The sequence below is a fragment of the Carlito syrichta genome, unplaced genomic scaffold (assembly GCF_000164805.1).
Source record: "Carlito syrichta isolate Samal-C Ts95f unplaced genomic scaffold, Tarsius_syrichta-2.0.1 Scaffold302197, whole genome shotgun sequence".
Taxonomy (NCBI): Eukaryota; Metazoa; Chordata; class Mammalia; order Primates; family Tarsiidae; genus Carlito; species Carlito syrichta.
In genome coordinates this window covers 35,648-49,078 of record NW_007246293.1, presented here as the reverse complement: position 1 = coordinate 49,078, position 13,431 = coordinate 35,648, and the positions used below count along the sequence as shown (strand labels likewise).

The 13,431-nt window shown below is 36.4% G+C and overlaps 1 gene segment (V, D, J or C); it reads right to left on the bottom strand.

Moving 5' to 3' along the window:
• Window positions 1-2,775: 2,775 nt before the first annotated feature.
• LOC103258439 lies at window positions 2,776-3,329 on the bottom strand. The segment is given in 2 exon segments: window positions 2,776-3,080; window positions 3,278-3,329. Coding segments are annotated over 2 exon segments (354 nt in total).
• Between the last annotated feature and the right edge of the window lie 10,102 nt (window positions 3,330-13,431).

Sequence of the window (13,431 nt, the reverse complement as noted above, 5' to 3'; positions counted from 1 at the left end):
CAACTTCTTTATTTGGAAGATTGCCAACTTTTGGTAGTTTTTCTTATGATTTTTCAAATTTATGATAGTGTAAAAGCCATATAAATTAAATAGAAAGTATTTTATATTTAATATTTTTCTATTTTCCTGGGCTAGCAATATGTGCTATGGTATTCTCAGCAGCAGCTCCCAGCAATACCATGAACACAAAGGTAAACAACTGATACCTTACAGTGCACTGAATTATCAGGATGAATTTTTCCAACTATATGCTAATGGTGGTGTTCTGAGCAGTTTAAGAAAAGTTAAACTATGATGCTTTGTGGGTTAGCTGCTTTAAATGCATGGCTTATGACATTTTCAATTTGCAATGGGCTTATTGGGACATTTTCTCATTATACATTGAGAAGCACTGGTATATGCCCTTCCAAAAAGAAAATTTATATTCATTCAAAAACTTGTACTTGAATGTTTTTAGCAACAAAATTGATCAATATTTAGAATTATTCAGAAACAGCATTGTCTATAAATGGTATCAAAATTCTCAGTAATGCCCCTCAACTAGGTGAATGGCTTTAAACGACTACTGCCCACCAATCCATCAGAGTCTTTACTCACCCTATGTCTACTAACTAGTATAGCATGAATATTCACATATGTTTTTGTTTCATTTTCTAATCTGCAAAATTGCCAATTGCAATCATGCATACTTAGGGACAGAACGTACATTGAAGCAAATTCTTATTTTTTAATATTAACTTGGTTTGGTTCATACATTTAGATTTGATAGGAAATATTGTTTTAGCACAACACATTTTGAGAAGTGTAAAATTTAGATGCTTCTAAGACAAGTGTCTATGGTGACTCCTGTGACACTGATGCCACTAAAATTGTGGTAACTTTGTAAATCATAGAAATTGTTACATTTGATGAGATGTACTCATTGACATGTGAAAATGAACACAGATTACTACTGAATATAATTGAATGAGATGGCTAAAAAAGTTAAGATGCATTAATGAGTCAAAATGGTATTACACTTCATAGACAATTAAAATGAACTTTTGGTAGAATAAATCATATATATACTCACATATATATATATTCACAAATTGTAACATTTGCATACACATTCACAGATCATAAGAACACAGATTTTAATAACATTTTCATAGAATGGATGTACTTTTGTAACTGCCAATCATGCTAAAATAGGACATCATCAGTCCCAAAAGTAGCCTCTGTCTTCTTCCATTCATTAACCCTGCTCTTCTACAATGCAATTTCTAACTTCATTTTAATATTGTTGATTAATTTCATCAGTGTTAAAACTTTATAATAGGATTATCATGGATAATAAACTATATTTTTCCTAACTTCTTTTGCACATTATTTTTATGAGATTCTTTTAGGTTCTTAGCTGTAGAAGTAATTTTTGTATTTTTATTTTTATATAGGATTTCATTGTATGCATATACCACTTTTTATTTATTTGTTCTACTATTGATTGACTCTTAGGCTGTCCCAGTTTAGGGCTATGACAACACTGTAAATTTTTTAATGCACATTTGAAAAAATGTACACACACTGTGCATGGTTCTGAGTGGTAGTACTGGATCTCAAGGAATGTATGTGTTCAGTGTGTTTTCCAACATGTGTTTCCCTTCATATTTCCAATTAAAACAATAAAACCATTTCCTTATTTTATTTTTAGACTATTTACTTTTAGTCATTTTTAGGAGCTTAGTGGTAAGTTTATTGTAATTTTCACTTGTGCTTCTTAGTGTGAAACCTTCTGGTGGTAATTGGTGTTGAGCACCTTTCTAGTCTTTCTATTCTGTAGTACAATGCCACTGCTCTTAATAAAAATTTACTACATGTTTTAGGTTTGCTTCTGAATATACTCTTTTTAACTTCTAATGATTTGGATAAACTACCATCTTGAACATAGTCCTGGAGTTCAGGTAGTGTAAGTTCGTATTTGGTTGCTTCTTGGGGTTTGCTGTAGCTATTATGAGTCCTTGACAATTCCATATAACACTTATAATCAGCTAATTGATTTTCATTTGAAAATAGTTTGGGATTTTGACTTTTATTTTATTTAACAAGTGTGTCAATTTGTATAGAACTGATATCTTCACAATACTGAGATATTCAAAGTTTGAATATAAAAGGATCTTCCATTTACTTAAATTTTCTTTGATTTCTCTAAATAACATTATGAAGATGTTATTATATTTAGCTAGGTTTTCTAAATAGTTAATGTTTATATAATAATGTAAATCATGTGTTTTGCATGTTAATCTTAAGCATGTACTGCAGTTATATGAAAACAAACTGATTTTAGTATATTAGTCTGGCATCTGGCAATTTATGATTTCTCTTGAAAATTTTAATAACTAGTAGATTATTTTGAGTTTTCTCTGCACAGTCCTTTCATCAGGGAATTGCAACACTTTTAATTCTTATTTTCCAATCCTTTTTCCTCAATGTGATAGTTATTGTTCCCTTATTGCTCTGGCCAGAATCTTTAGAGGCATTTATTCACGTAAGTCTGATGAAATGGCATTGACCGTGAATTTGTGCAGGAACCTGGTTGTGTATCTTGATCTGGAAAAAAATCCAGAAGTAAGAGTTCAAATATCTCAAGGAGTTACTTTTAATAACTTCAAAATGTCTAAAGAGAGCAGGTCTACCAGAAATGAGTGGCTGCCACAACAGCTGTCTGAAAAGGAAGCAGCTGGTACAATCTAGTAAACACTGAGGGTCTTGGAGAAGTTTTTGTTTGATGTTGAATCACTGTGGTGGCCAATTGCTATACTGTTGACAGTAATAAACTCCAAAATCGTCAGGCTCTAGACTGCTAATGGTGAGAGTAAAGTCTGTCCCAGATCCACTGCCACTGAACCGGGCTGGAATACCAGTGGCTCTGGTAGAAGCACCATAGATGAGGAGCTTGGGAGCCTGACCGGGTTTCTGCTGATACCAGGTTAAATAGTTGCTAACACTTTGACTGGCCCGGCAGGTGAGACTGACTCTTTCGCCTGGAGATGAAGCTAGAGACGCTGGAGTTTGTGTCATCACGATTTCTCCATTGGCATCTAAGATTAGAAATAAAACAAACAAAAAAAATCTCTTTCAAACTAGAGCATATTTGTTGTCTTTCCAGTAGAGTCAAGACCATTGACCGACATTGAGCTTTGATTATTGCACTTGCTGAACAGAGACACCAAATCAGAGAACCCAACAATTTTGAGAGAGTTTTCTGACAATCAGAACCATCCTTTGACCCACTCACCTGGAACCCAGAGTAATAGAAGGCAGAGAAGCTGGGTCTGGGCTTTCATGGTTCCCTTGGGTCCAAACTGAGCAGCTGTTTCGAAGAGCTCTGACCCATGCACTGATATGGGCTCTGCGCTGCAGGGAGAGTTGGGAGGGTTATGCAAAGCAGCAGGGCAGGGCAAGGTGGGCTTCCATCTGCAGAGACCATCTATCTTCTCCTCTATGCTCTGAGCAACCCATGCCAGGTGATCAGGTCAGAAAAATCTATTGTCTCAATCTAAGAGCAAAACTTCTACTCTGTGGACAGAGAATGTAATCCCTGTGTTTTCCTGTGTAACCAATCACCTAGAATCAGCCATAAAGCATTTGGCAAAAGTAAATTAGGAACAAAATAGGAGGCGATGAGAAATGCCCAGTCATTTCTCTGTATGCTTAATTGAAAAAAGTTCAAAAGTAGAACTGATCAGAATTTTATCTTCTTTTATCTTTAAATTATACTTTTAATTTGCTTGCTAGTGATCTTTTCTAAGGGCACTGAAGATTTTTTTGGTAGAAATTAATCAAGAATAACACTTTTACTAATTTCTTCAGCACTGTCAGTACATGAACCTTCACAGGTGCACAGATGAGCTGTACCCAGGCTTTTATGTGTGCCTAAAAGCTAATGGTAGTGCTGTTCATGTAGGCAAAGAATTGTTCCTCAGGTTTTCTTCCCATCTATCCTCCACTCCATTCTACACAGCATATCTTCAACCCGGACTCAGAAATTCTTTATTTCAACAATCTGGAAAACTATATTCAAACACTTGATTACAATTTTCTACAAATCATTTTCCCCTAAAACAGTTAAATTCATTTGCTTTGTCAACCTTTCTCTCTGTCTCATGGAAGCATTTTTATGAATACTACTACAATTCTAAGGGAATTTTCATCTATTCAAGAATAAAATCTCTGTCCATATGCAGATGTTATTCCCTCCAGTAGTCCAAACGTTATCATGGGAGGTCTTGAATTACCATCTAGGCTAGGGAGAGATCCCCATTGCTTATGGATTATACAAAATTGATTATGTCACTTCATCTCCCTTTACTTTCAGTTCCAAATCTGTAACATTGTGGCAATAATAGTATCTACCTTTCAGTACTCTTTAAAGTTTAAATTAGATAAAACATTTATTTTAGTGTTGAGGACATCATGTATGCTATCATTTATTTTGCAGTTACTGTTTTAAAAAATATTTAACACTATCATAATCAGCATTATCATTTGTAGACTTATTTAGCAGAGACTCCAGGAGAAGTCTTAAATCTAATCCAATTATGTTTCCTCTACAGCCAAATTAAATTCTATAGCTTTTTTTCTCCACAAACTTGATCATAATTCTTAAAATCCTATTTATCTTGTCCTATTCTACATCAAATTGTTCAAACTTTCAATCATGTCCACCCAGAACTTTCCAGTGCAATTCTTTACACCATCCACTATCAAAAATTTACCGTATGACAGATCAACATTTCAAATTACTCTTCTTCTTCCTTTTGTGATAATTATTATGCCTGGTATTTTTTTCCTATTTTTTCCAAAACTCATCCTATGACTCAAAATAAGGACAAGCTCCCATCACTTCTTGGAGGCCTACTTCAGTACAAGTTTTTCAGGTTTGTCTTCTGGAATTTGACGATATAGCTCACTATGAAGCATATTCACTAGGGCAGTGTTTTATAAAATAGAAAATTTTATTTATTTGTGGTCCAATACATTAATTTTAAGTATCTTGAAGAGGTATTTTAATGACAATGTATAGAATAAGAATAAAACCGTAGAATGCAATATAATGAAAAAACGTGGACTATGTCTTATGCAATCACAAGAATTGCTACTTGGATTTTTATAAATATCAGGCAAATTCTGTGTCTATATATAACATGATGATATAAAAATCTTAAGGTTTAAAGAATGTCTTCATCACACAGAGGTTTGTCTGGTTTTTTAAATTATGAACAATGGGCTACAGTATTACTTTTGAGACTTGCAAAACTTCTTGCTGCCTGAGATAAAGGCAGAGAAGCTTTTTTGAGAGAAAACCATTGGAAGTTATAGATGTTTGTTCTATGATGTTGCTGTTGTTGTCAGGGAGCAGGACTGAAGTAAAAGAAACTGGAAGATTTGCAAGTTTCACTCTTCTTCATACTCACAAGTCCATCTAGAAACAAAGATTATGGTCCTAGAATCTTTGACACTTCTGGGGAAGTCTTGTTCACTCTACCAAAAATACCTTCCTTACAAATTTTTTGAGTCATTAAGTAGGACTTTGATATAGAAGAAAGGACTAGAGCAAGGGAAGATGTGCTTTATCCCAGGTAGTGGTTGTAGACACAGGCAGGTGGGCGGTTTTAAAGATCTGATGAGGTGTCACAGTCTAATATCATGGAGGAGATGCATCAAACCAGGGTCACTCCTGGATAATTATTAGTTTATTTTAGAGAGAAGAAAGATGCATTCTTTATCTAATAATTTTACATGATTTATCCTTATTATTTATTAATATTATCTGTCTTCTTCACACTCACCAAGTGGTAGAGGGGATATCCACCATTTAAACTTGAGATTTATACTCCTATTTGAATTATACCATCGAGTTAGAGAATATTCTGTATTTATAAAGAAAAAAATATTTAAGCAGTGATCAGTTTGTAAACAAGAGTATTATGTCACAGCCCTTTCCATAGTTGTACCTGTAAACATGATAAGTGGTCTCTTACTCAGAAAAGCCAGCATTCCTTATGAGCTGTTCTATCACTAAGAATGAATTGAAACCTATGGTTGCTTGATGAAGGGATGTTAAAGAAGAGAGAGAGAAAAACAGCACAAAACACAATATCAGATATTAAAAAGGGGAACCCATTACAGAGCAATGAAGTACAAAGGTAAAAGAAGATTTTATTTGTAATTGAATAACAACTAACTTTTGAAAGGCAACAAAAAAACTATAAAAGGATTACCTAGAAAGCAATCTTCAAATTTATCTTTTCTTGAGTACTACATGATACCTTTTCAAAATCATGAAAACTTTCAAGAGAATCAGAAAGGCATAATTGCTCTCCAAATTATCATATGAAGTCATAATGAAGACATAATGAAAAGGAAAATTAAAGGTCAATACTTATCATAAACATAGACAAAATATTCTAGAAAATAAAAGAGGAAAGAATATTGAATTCCTCTGTGTAGCAGAATAGAGATGGTAAAGCATATTACAGTTTTCATTTTTAAAACTGTTGAAAAGTAAAATTTCTGAAAAATTGTTATTAAATGAAAGTATGAAAGTTCTTTTTTCCTTATTGAAAAAAATATTTTGTCTTATTTAAATATTTTATTTCAGTTTTAAATTGCTTCCCATTTGGCTTGCACTTTTAGTAGAAATGAATAGTGATCATTTTTATTGCCATTTTTCTGTGCTTGATGTGTTTCAGCACACTACAAACAGAATGAATACAGTACATGCCCCTTTATTTTCTTTTGTTTATTTTTTATTTATTTTTATTTTATACATGGGGTTACAATTCAGGGTTAGGGGTACAAACGGTCATTATGCAGGTACCCTTGTTGATGAGGTGTGCCACCCCAAGTCCCCTGGCAGTTTACCACTTCTGCCAATCCCTTTCTTATAGCATTACAATAAACATTCAAGGTCTGCTTATGTGTGAGAATATGTGGCACTCATTTCTTTATTTCTGTGATAGATCACAGAGTATTACCGACTCTAAGTTCATCATATGCACAACCCTTGGTGACAGGGAGGTTTAGGAGTTTGTGTAGCAGGCCAGAAGTGAATGTACCCCAGTGTCAAGGCTTCAATTGTTAACTGTGAGGGGGTATATCCCATCAGGTAGCAATGATGTCCTATATCATAAACAGCCATAATTTCAGTGCCTATATTTTACGCATCAGTAACTAAAATGGCCCAGAGTACACCACGCGTGAGTACCACAAGAAGATTAGCACCGTGGGAACCGAATTAGCCCCAAGCCTCCTGATGTTATCAATTTAAGGTTTTCAAGGGACCTTGGATGTATTGTCATGTGAATGTCTGCATCCAAAATTTCCAGAAAACTCTGAATTTCTTTTTTCTCTTTTAACCTTTACAGGCTTATAGGGCCACTGACCTTTGGTGGGGACATAGAGACCTTGGTCCCATCCCTACATATGCCACTGAGAACAAGATATGGGTCTGCAGTGTTGTGAATCAAACAAAAAATCCAATCAGGCGACATAAAACTTCCCTTTTCTTTTACATATCTATCCTTTGAGAGTGGGTCTACCTTCCTTTGAAAGCCTTTGTTGCTCATGTTGGTTCCCTCTCAGCAGCTTCAGGAATCACTGAGTATGTCTTTCTTGTTTCTTCTCAGGTGCACCAGAGTCCATCTGGGTTTTCATGTTCTAAGGGGCATCCCTAGACAGAACAGGGTAGTACAAATTTGCCTGCAAGACTGTGTTTCATCTGGTGCCATTTTGTTACAAAGAAGATTTTTCAGATAATTGTCAAAATTTGAAATTATTCCTGAGGACTAGGCAGAATAACACATTTCATTGGTTTCTGAGGGTTATTTAGGAGAATAATCTGGTTTTTAGGGAGCAATAATAAAGTCTTGGAGGGTGAGGCTATCAGGTCTGCAACACATTAGAGAAAAGTGGGTACTTTGTACTGTACTTACATTTCTGCAAGAGTGAAAATGTTACTTTTTAATAAAAATATTTTTAAAATGCATGTTGGTATTGCTAAATATATTTCAAAGTATTTTTGTAAGGACTTTATTTATTTATTTATTTATTTTGAGTTGGAGTCTCACTCTGTCACCCAGACTGGAGTGCAGTGGCTGTTCCCAGCCACCGCTGCCACGACCCGCTGGGCTCCGGCGATCCTTCTGCCTCAGCCTTCCAAGTAGCCGAAATTACAGGCATGCACGACCACACCCGGCTGATTTTTTGATTTATTGTAGAGAGGAGGTCTCGCTGCCCAGGCGGGTCTCGAACTCGTGGGTTCAGGCAATCCACTCACCTCAGCCTCCCAAAGACTCGGGATTACAGGCTGAGCCACCAAGCCTGGCTTGTAAGGACTGTAAGTTAATGTTTTTATCAATATAATATCATGCAATTTGCTGCAGATACAGAAAAATGATACCACGATTTCTCAATGAGTGTCACTCACAGGACAACCATTAACTAGAGCTATTTGTTTCTTTCTATCCAGTGGCTAACTGGGTTGTACTTTATTGGTTGTACCCACACATTCTCTATCACCTTGGCTACATTGGGTATTATATTCTCCAATTCATCAGCATGAAGACATAATTATTGGAACCAGGTTTTTTTACTTTAATAAAAGCCATTTTTTATGGGCCACCTCCTCAGGACTCATCCCACTGTGAAAGCTTTTCTGTCCTCTCAATAAATCCTGCTTTCAATTAAAAAAAGGTCATTCTTTCTTTCTCCCACTATAATTGTCTGAATTAGGATGAACTTGAAAGTTTGATTAATCCAGGATCCAGTGTTCAATATTCTTCAAAGTAGGAAGACCGAGACTGCAGTTCCTGGGTAATGCTCTGAGCTGAAAACTCCACCAGCATATTTTTGGAGGTTTGGGTGCAGGTACCCTACAGCTTGGTTTTCTTGAAAGGAAGTGAGGAGTAGGTCTTGGGGAAAGGTCAAGTCAATGAATTCATTTAATGAGTGTGGCTGCTGCTCAGTGCATGTCCCTGCCATGGACCAGCAATATCACTTTTCTTATAATTTTTATTTGTGAACATACAGATGAAGACCATCAATCTAAGGGAATCATCACAGAAGCAAAAATAAACTGCATACCACATTTTCTCACTTGTAAGTGGATACTAAACATTGGGTATAAAGGGGCACAAGGATGGGAACAGCAGACACTAGATACTGCTAAAGGAAGGAGGGAGGAACGGTGAATAAAGTATACAAAACTACCCACTGCAGGTGGGGGTGGGCTCCTTAGAAGCCCAAATGAAATCTTCAACAATATACCTATGTAACAAATTCTCACATGGGTTTGAGCTTCCGTCATCCTAAGAATTAGGTGGCTTCTTGAATTGTCTTCCACCATCCATCTTTTATTCTCTTTCTCATTTATCTCTTTCCTCACAATGTAAATATATTGCCTGCATGGAAATTCATTTTACTGATGAACCCTACCTAAGATAGTGGACAAAGTCTTAGGATGCTGTATGAACTGTGGTATAGTTGGTCCATAAGTAATTTAACTTCACCAAAGAAAAGAATTTCAGAGCAAGTTCAAAGTACAGTTTAAGAAATAATTTACTAGAAAGAAAAGGGAGCACACTCAAAGAAAAGTGTGGGTTCCTGAAGAGAAAGGCCACATTCTTGCCGTTGACAAGAAACTTTATATACTTTTACAATGATGATTAAGCAAATCATGAGCTAAGAGTGTAGCACATGCTGATATCTATTAATAGTCACTAAATTTGATAACCATCTCTCAATCTTGTAAGGTCACAAGGACCTCAATTATGCAAGTTACTATCGCTGGGCTCGGTGGCTCAGTCTGTAATCCCAGCACTTTGGGAGGCCGAGGTTAGTGGATTGCCTGAGCCCGCGGGTTCGAGACCCACTTGGGCAACTTGGTGAGACCTCATCTCTACAATAAATAAAAAATTAGCCAGGCATGGTAGCGCATGCCTGTAATTCTGGCTACTTGGAAGGCTGAGATGGAAGGATCGCCGGAGCCCAGCAGGTCGAGGTTGCAGTGGCTGGAAGCGGCCACCGCACTCCAGTCTGAGCGACAGAGTGAGACTCCAACTCAAAAAAAAAAAGGAAAGAAAGTTACTATCTAACTAGATTTGGGTTTTTATCTTCTCAAAAATCAAGTTTGTGTTGTGGGTAATTCTGTATTTTTTCTGTGATTCATTGCACTAATAGATCCACATTTTGACTCACAATGTGGTCAGGTCTAATATGCCTGGTTGGTTGGGTTAAGGTCGTAAGCAGGTGCAAAAGTTGTCTGAATGCTTACCTTGTTCTAAAATAGACCTTCCTAAAAAAAAAAAACCTACCTAAATACTTCTAAACTATTATAACTGTGTGTCTCACATGTTCTTGGGGGAAGGTCTGACTGGTCTGAATTCATATAACTTTTCTTTCTTTTTTTTTTTTGATATATAGGAAAATTCAGGAAGCACTTGATTTCCTTTAACAATCTATCTTAGGTTCGATTTACACAATAATTCCTTTTCTCTGATTCACAGGGAAAAAGACCTCCTAAAAATTAGCTAAACACAATGAAGTCTGTGTTCGAGATAATTGAACAAATATTCCCACTCTTAAATCCAACAGATCAGAAGTTATTGTATCTTGGAGTTTTCTCTAGTACTCTTGTTTCATAAATATTCTTTATTTAAAACAAATTATACTTCAAGGATAGACACTTGTGGGGATTTAAGAGTAGTTGGTCTTGTGAATAATGCACCCTTCCCCTGCTAGATATTCTTGTCCTATTATCTGGAAACTGTGAATGTAATCTTATATTGCAAAAAGAATGTAACAAATGTGCTTAAGTTAAGCATTTTATGATCAGGAGGGGATCCTGTATCATCTGAGCAATACGCATATCATCACAATATTTTTTTTAATAGAAAGAAAGGAAGGTCACAACCACAGAGAAGCTGGCATGGTGGAAAGGGATGCTGGACAAATTGAGGAAGGTTACAGGGAGTCAGAATTGACAGGCATAGAACAAGAGAGCACTAGATGTGAGTACATCTTGAATATGTAAAGCAAGTATTCAGAATCTGTTCCTTGAAGGCTCCAGAAAGAATATATCCCTACTGGATTCTTAATTTGAACTTGTCAGACACGTTACTTCCAGAATTGTAGGACAATAAATGTCTGTTGTTTGAGTAAGTAAGCACCAAGTAATTTGCAACAGCAGCAGTAGGAAACTAATGCAAAGGGAAGAGATATCTTTTACCTTCCTGTGTTTGTGGTTCTTCTCACCTAATGGCTTCCCGCTGCTATGGTACACTGTCAATCTTACTTTTTCAGTATTTCGAAGATCAGACTTTTATCTTATGTTTATTGTAAGGTTTGTCTGTCATCTAAAGGCAGGTTTTTGCCATGAAATTTTAAAGAGTTTTAGATCTTGAGTTCCAGTGAATCTTGATGGTGAGGCATATAATTTTATTTCCATCAACTAGTTCACATAGTATAGAGAACACAAAATTATTGCTCTTCTCAATAAACCACTCATCTAGTTGGTATAACAAATATTAATAAAAAATTAAAATTAGTTATACAAAAATTATAGGTTGGATTCTGTAGCCCATCTAAGATGCCAAAGAAGTGGTTTATGCAAAGAGAGGATGGGCTATGGGAGCTGATACAGGGAAAAATGAAGGAACTGGGAGAAAAACAGAGGATTTCTGATCTACATCTGTCGAGCTAGTCCCATTTTTTTATTTTTGGAATCCATCCAGAGCAGCTCTGAAAACCAAAGCAGCTGCATCAGTCAAGGAAGCATCTGTGGCCACTCAGACTTCTTGAACTAACAGCTGGTGAGTTATAACACTCTGAGTGACCATCTGTCATCATTTAGGTGAATGCTCACTGAAGAAATTTTCTAAGATTATGAAAATGTATCTGAGGTCCAATAGGGTAGCTGTTAGACGTATGTAGCTCTTAATACTTGAAATATAGCTATTGTAATGGAGAAGCTACTATTTTATTCTAATTTACATCATTGTGACTATGCACTGATGATGTTTACAATGCCAGACTGTGCAGTTTTAGGCAGCAGTAAAAGGCAGTGTCATCAGAAAAAAAAAACCCAGATGCTAAATGTTAAGCAAAAGCCTGTCTCAGTAATACTGCACAAGGCTGGCGGAATACCACAGTCAAGGTGGACAGAGCTAGTGGGTGGTTTTTTGGAAACTTCCCTGAATTCTACAGCTTCGGGGTGATGGAAACATACTTAGAGACACTGAGTGGAAAACTGGAGAATGGGGGATCACAGTGTTTCCAGTAGAAACTGAGTTGTAAAGAAAGCACAAGTCTTCCTCAGTATCCATGATGTCCCACTCTATGGAATGTCCAGGAAAGTCCTGTTGGCTCTTCAAGCAGGAGACAGATGCTGTACTCTTCAAGCAGGAGACAGATGCTGTACTGAGCCACAGTATCAGTTCCATGAGACTCATGATCCTTAACACAGTCAGACCCAGAGCACCAGAACCAAGAGTGTCAGAGCCAGTGTCAAGTGTCCAGTGCTGTACCTGTCTCAGGTAGCTCCTACCCAATAGGCAGCATTCAACCCACTGATAAGAGGTTGATTGGCATGGAAGGGCTTTGGAACATGCAAATTAGCAGCAAGGATGCAGACCTGGGCTTCTGACTTCTAAATGAGGGGATAGTCTATGTCATAGATGAGGTGCAGGTCAAGGTGGTTGTTGAAAGATACTAATATAAATTTGATCCTTAAGTGAATAATATATATGTTATCTGATACATATAAGACTGGGTGGTTTTTATACTTTTAAAGAAGTAAGCCTTTTTTTTCAATAAATAATGCAATGTCTAAAATCCCCTGACTACTGCATTTCCCATGATAATCCCATGATCTTTACTGTTTATATGGTCCGTGGCTCTCTCTTCATGACTCACATGCATATTGAACATGACTCAGAGATCTTCCCTGATTAACAAAAATAAACGTCCCCACATCCTCAGATATCAAGTATCATTGCCGAATTTTATGCAGTTTATCAACTACTAAAATTATTCTATTCTCATTCATTATGTGGTTATTATTTTCTACCTGGCTAATTTGCCTACTGAATATTAGTACTTGGGATAAAAAATTGTCATATTTACTCACATATACCTAAATCTCACATGGTTGCCATTACTTGTTCCTAAAACCACTGACGTTAAGGAAACATATCTGTATCTGTGCTGTGTAATAGGGTAAATGTTAAATGTAAAAATGATTTTGTCGCCATGCTAGGTGGCTCAGCCTGTAATTCCATGCTTTGGGAGGCTGACGTCAGTGGATTGCCTGAGCCTGTGGGTTCGAGACCTGCCTGGGTACTTGGCGAGACCTCATCTCTACAATAAATCAAAAAATCAATAAACTCAAAA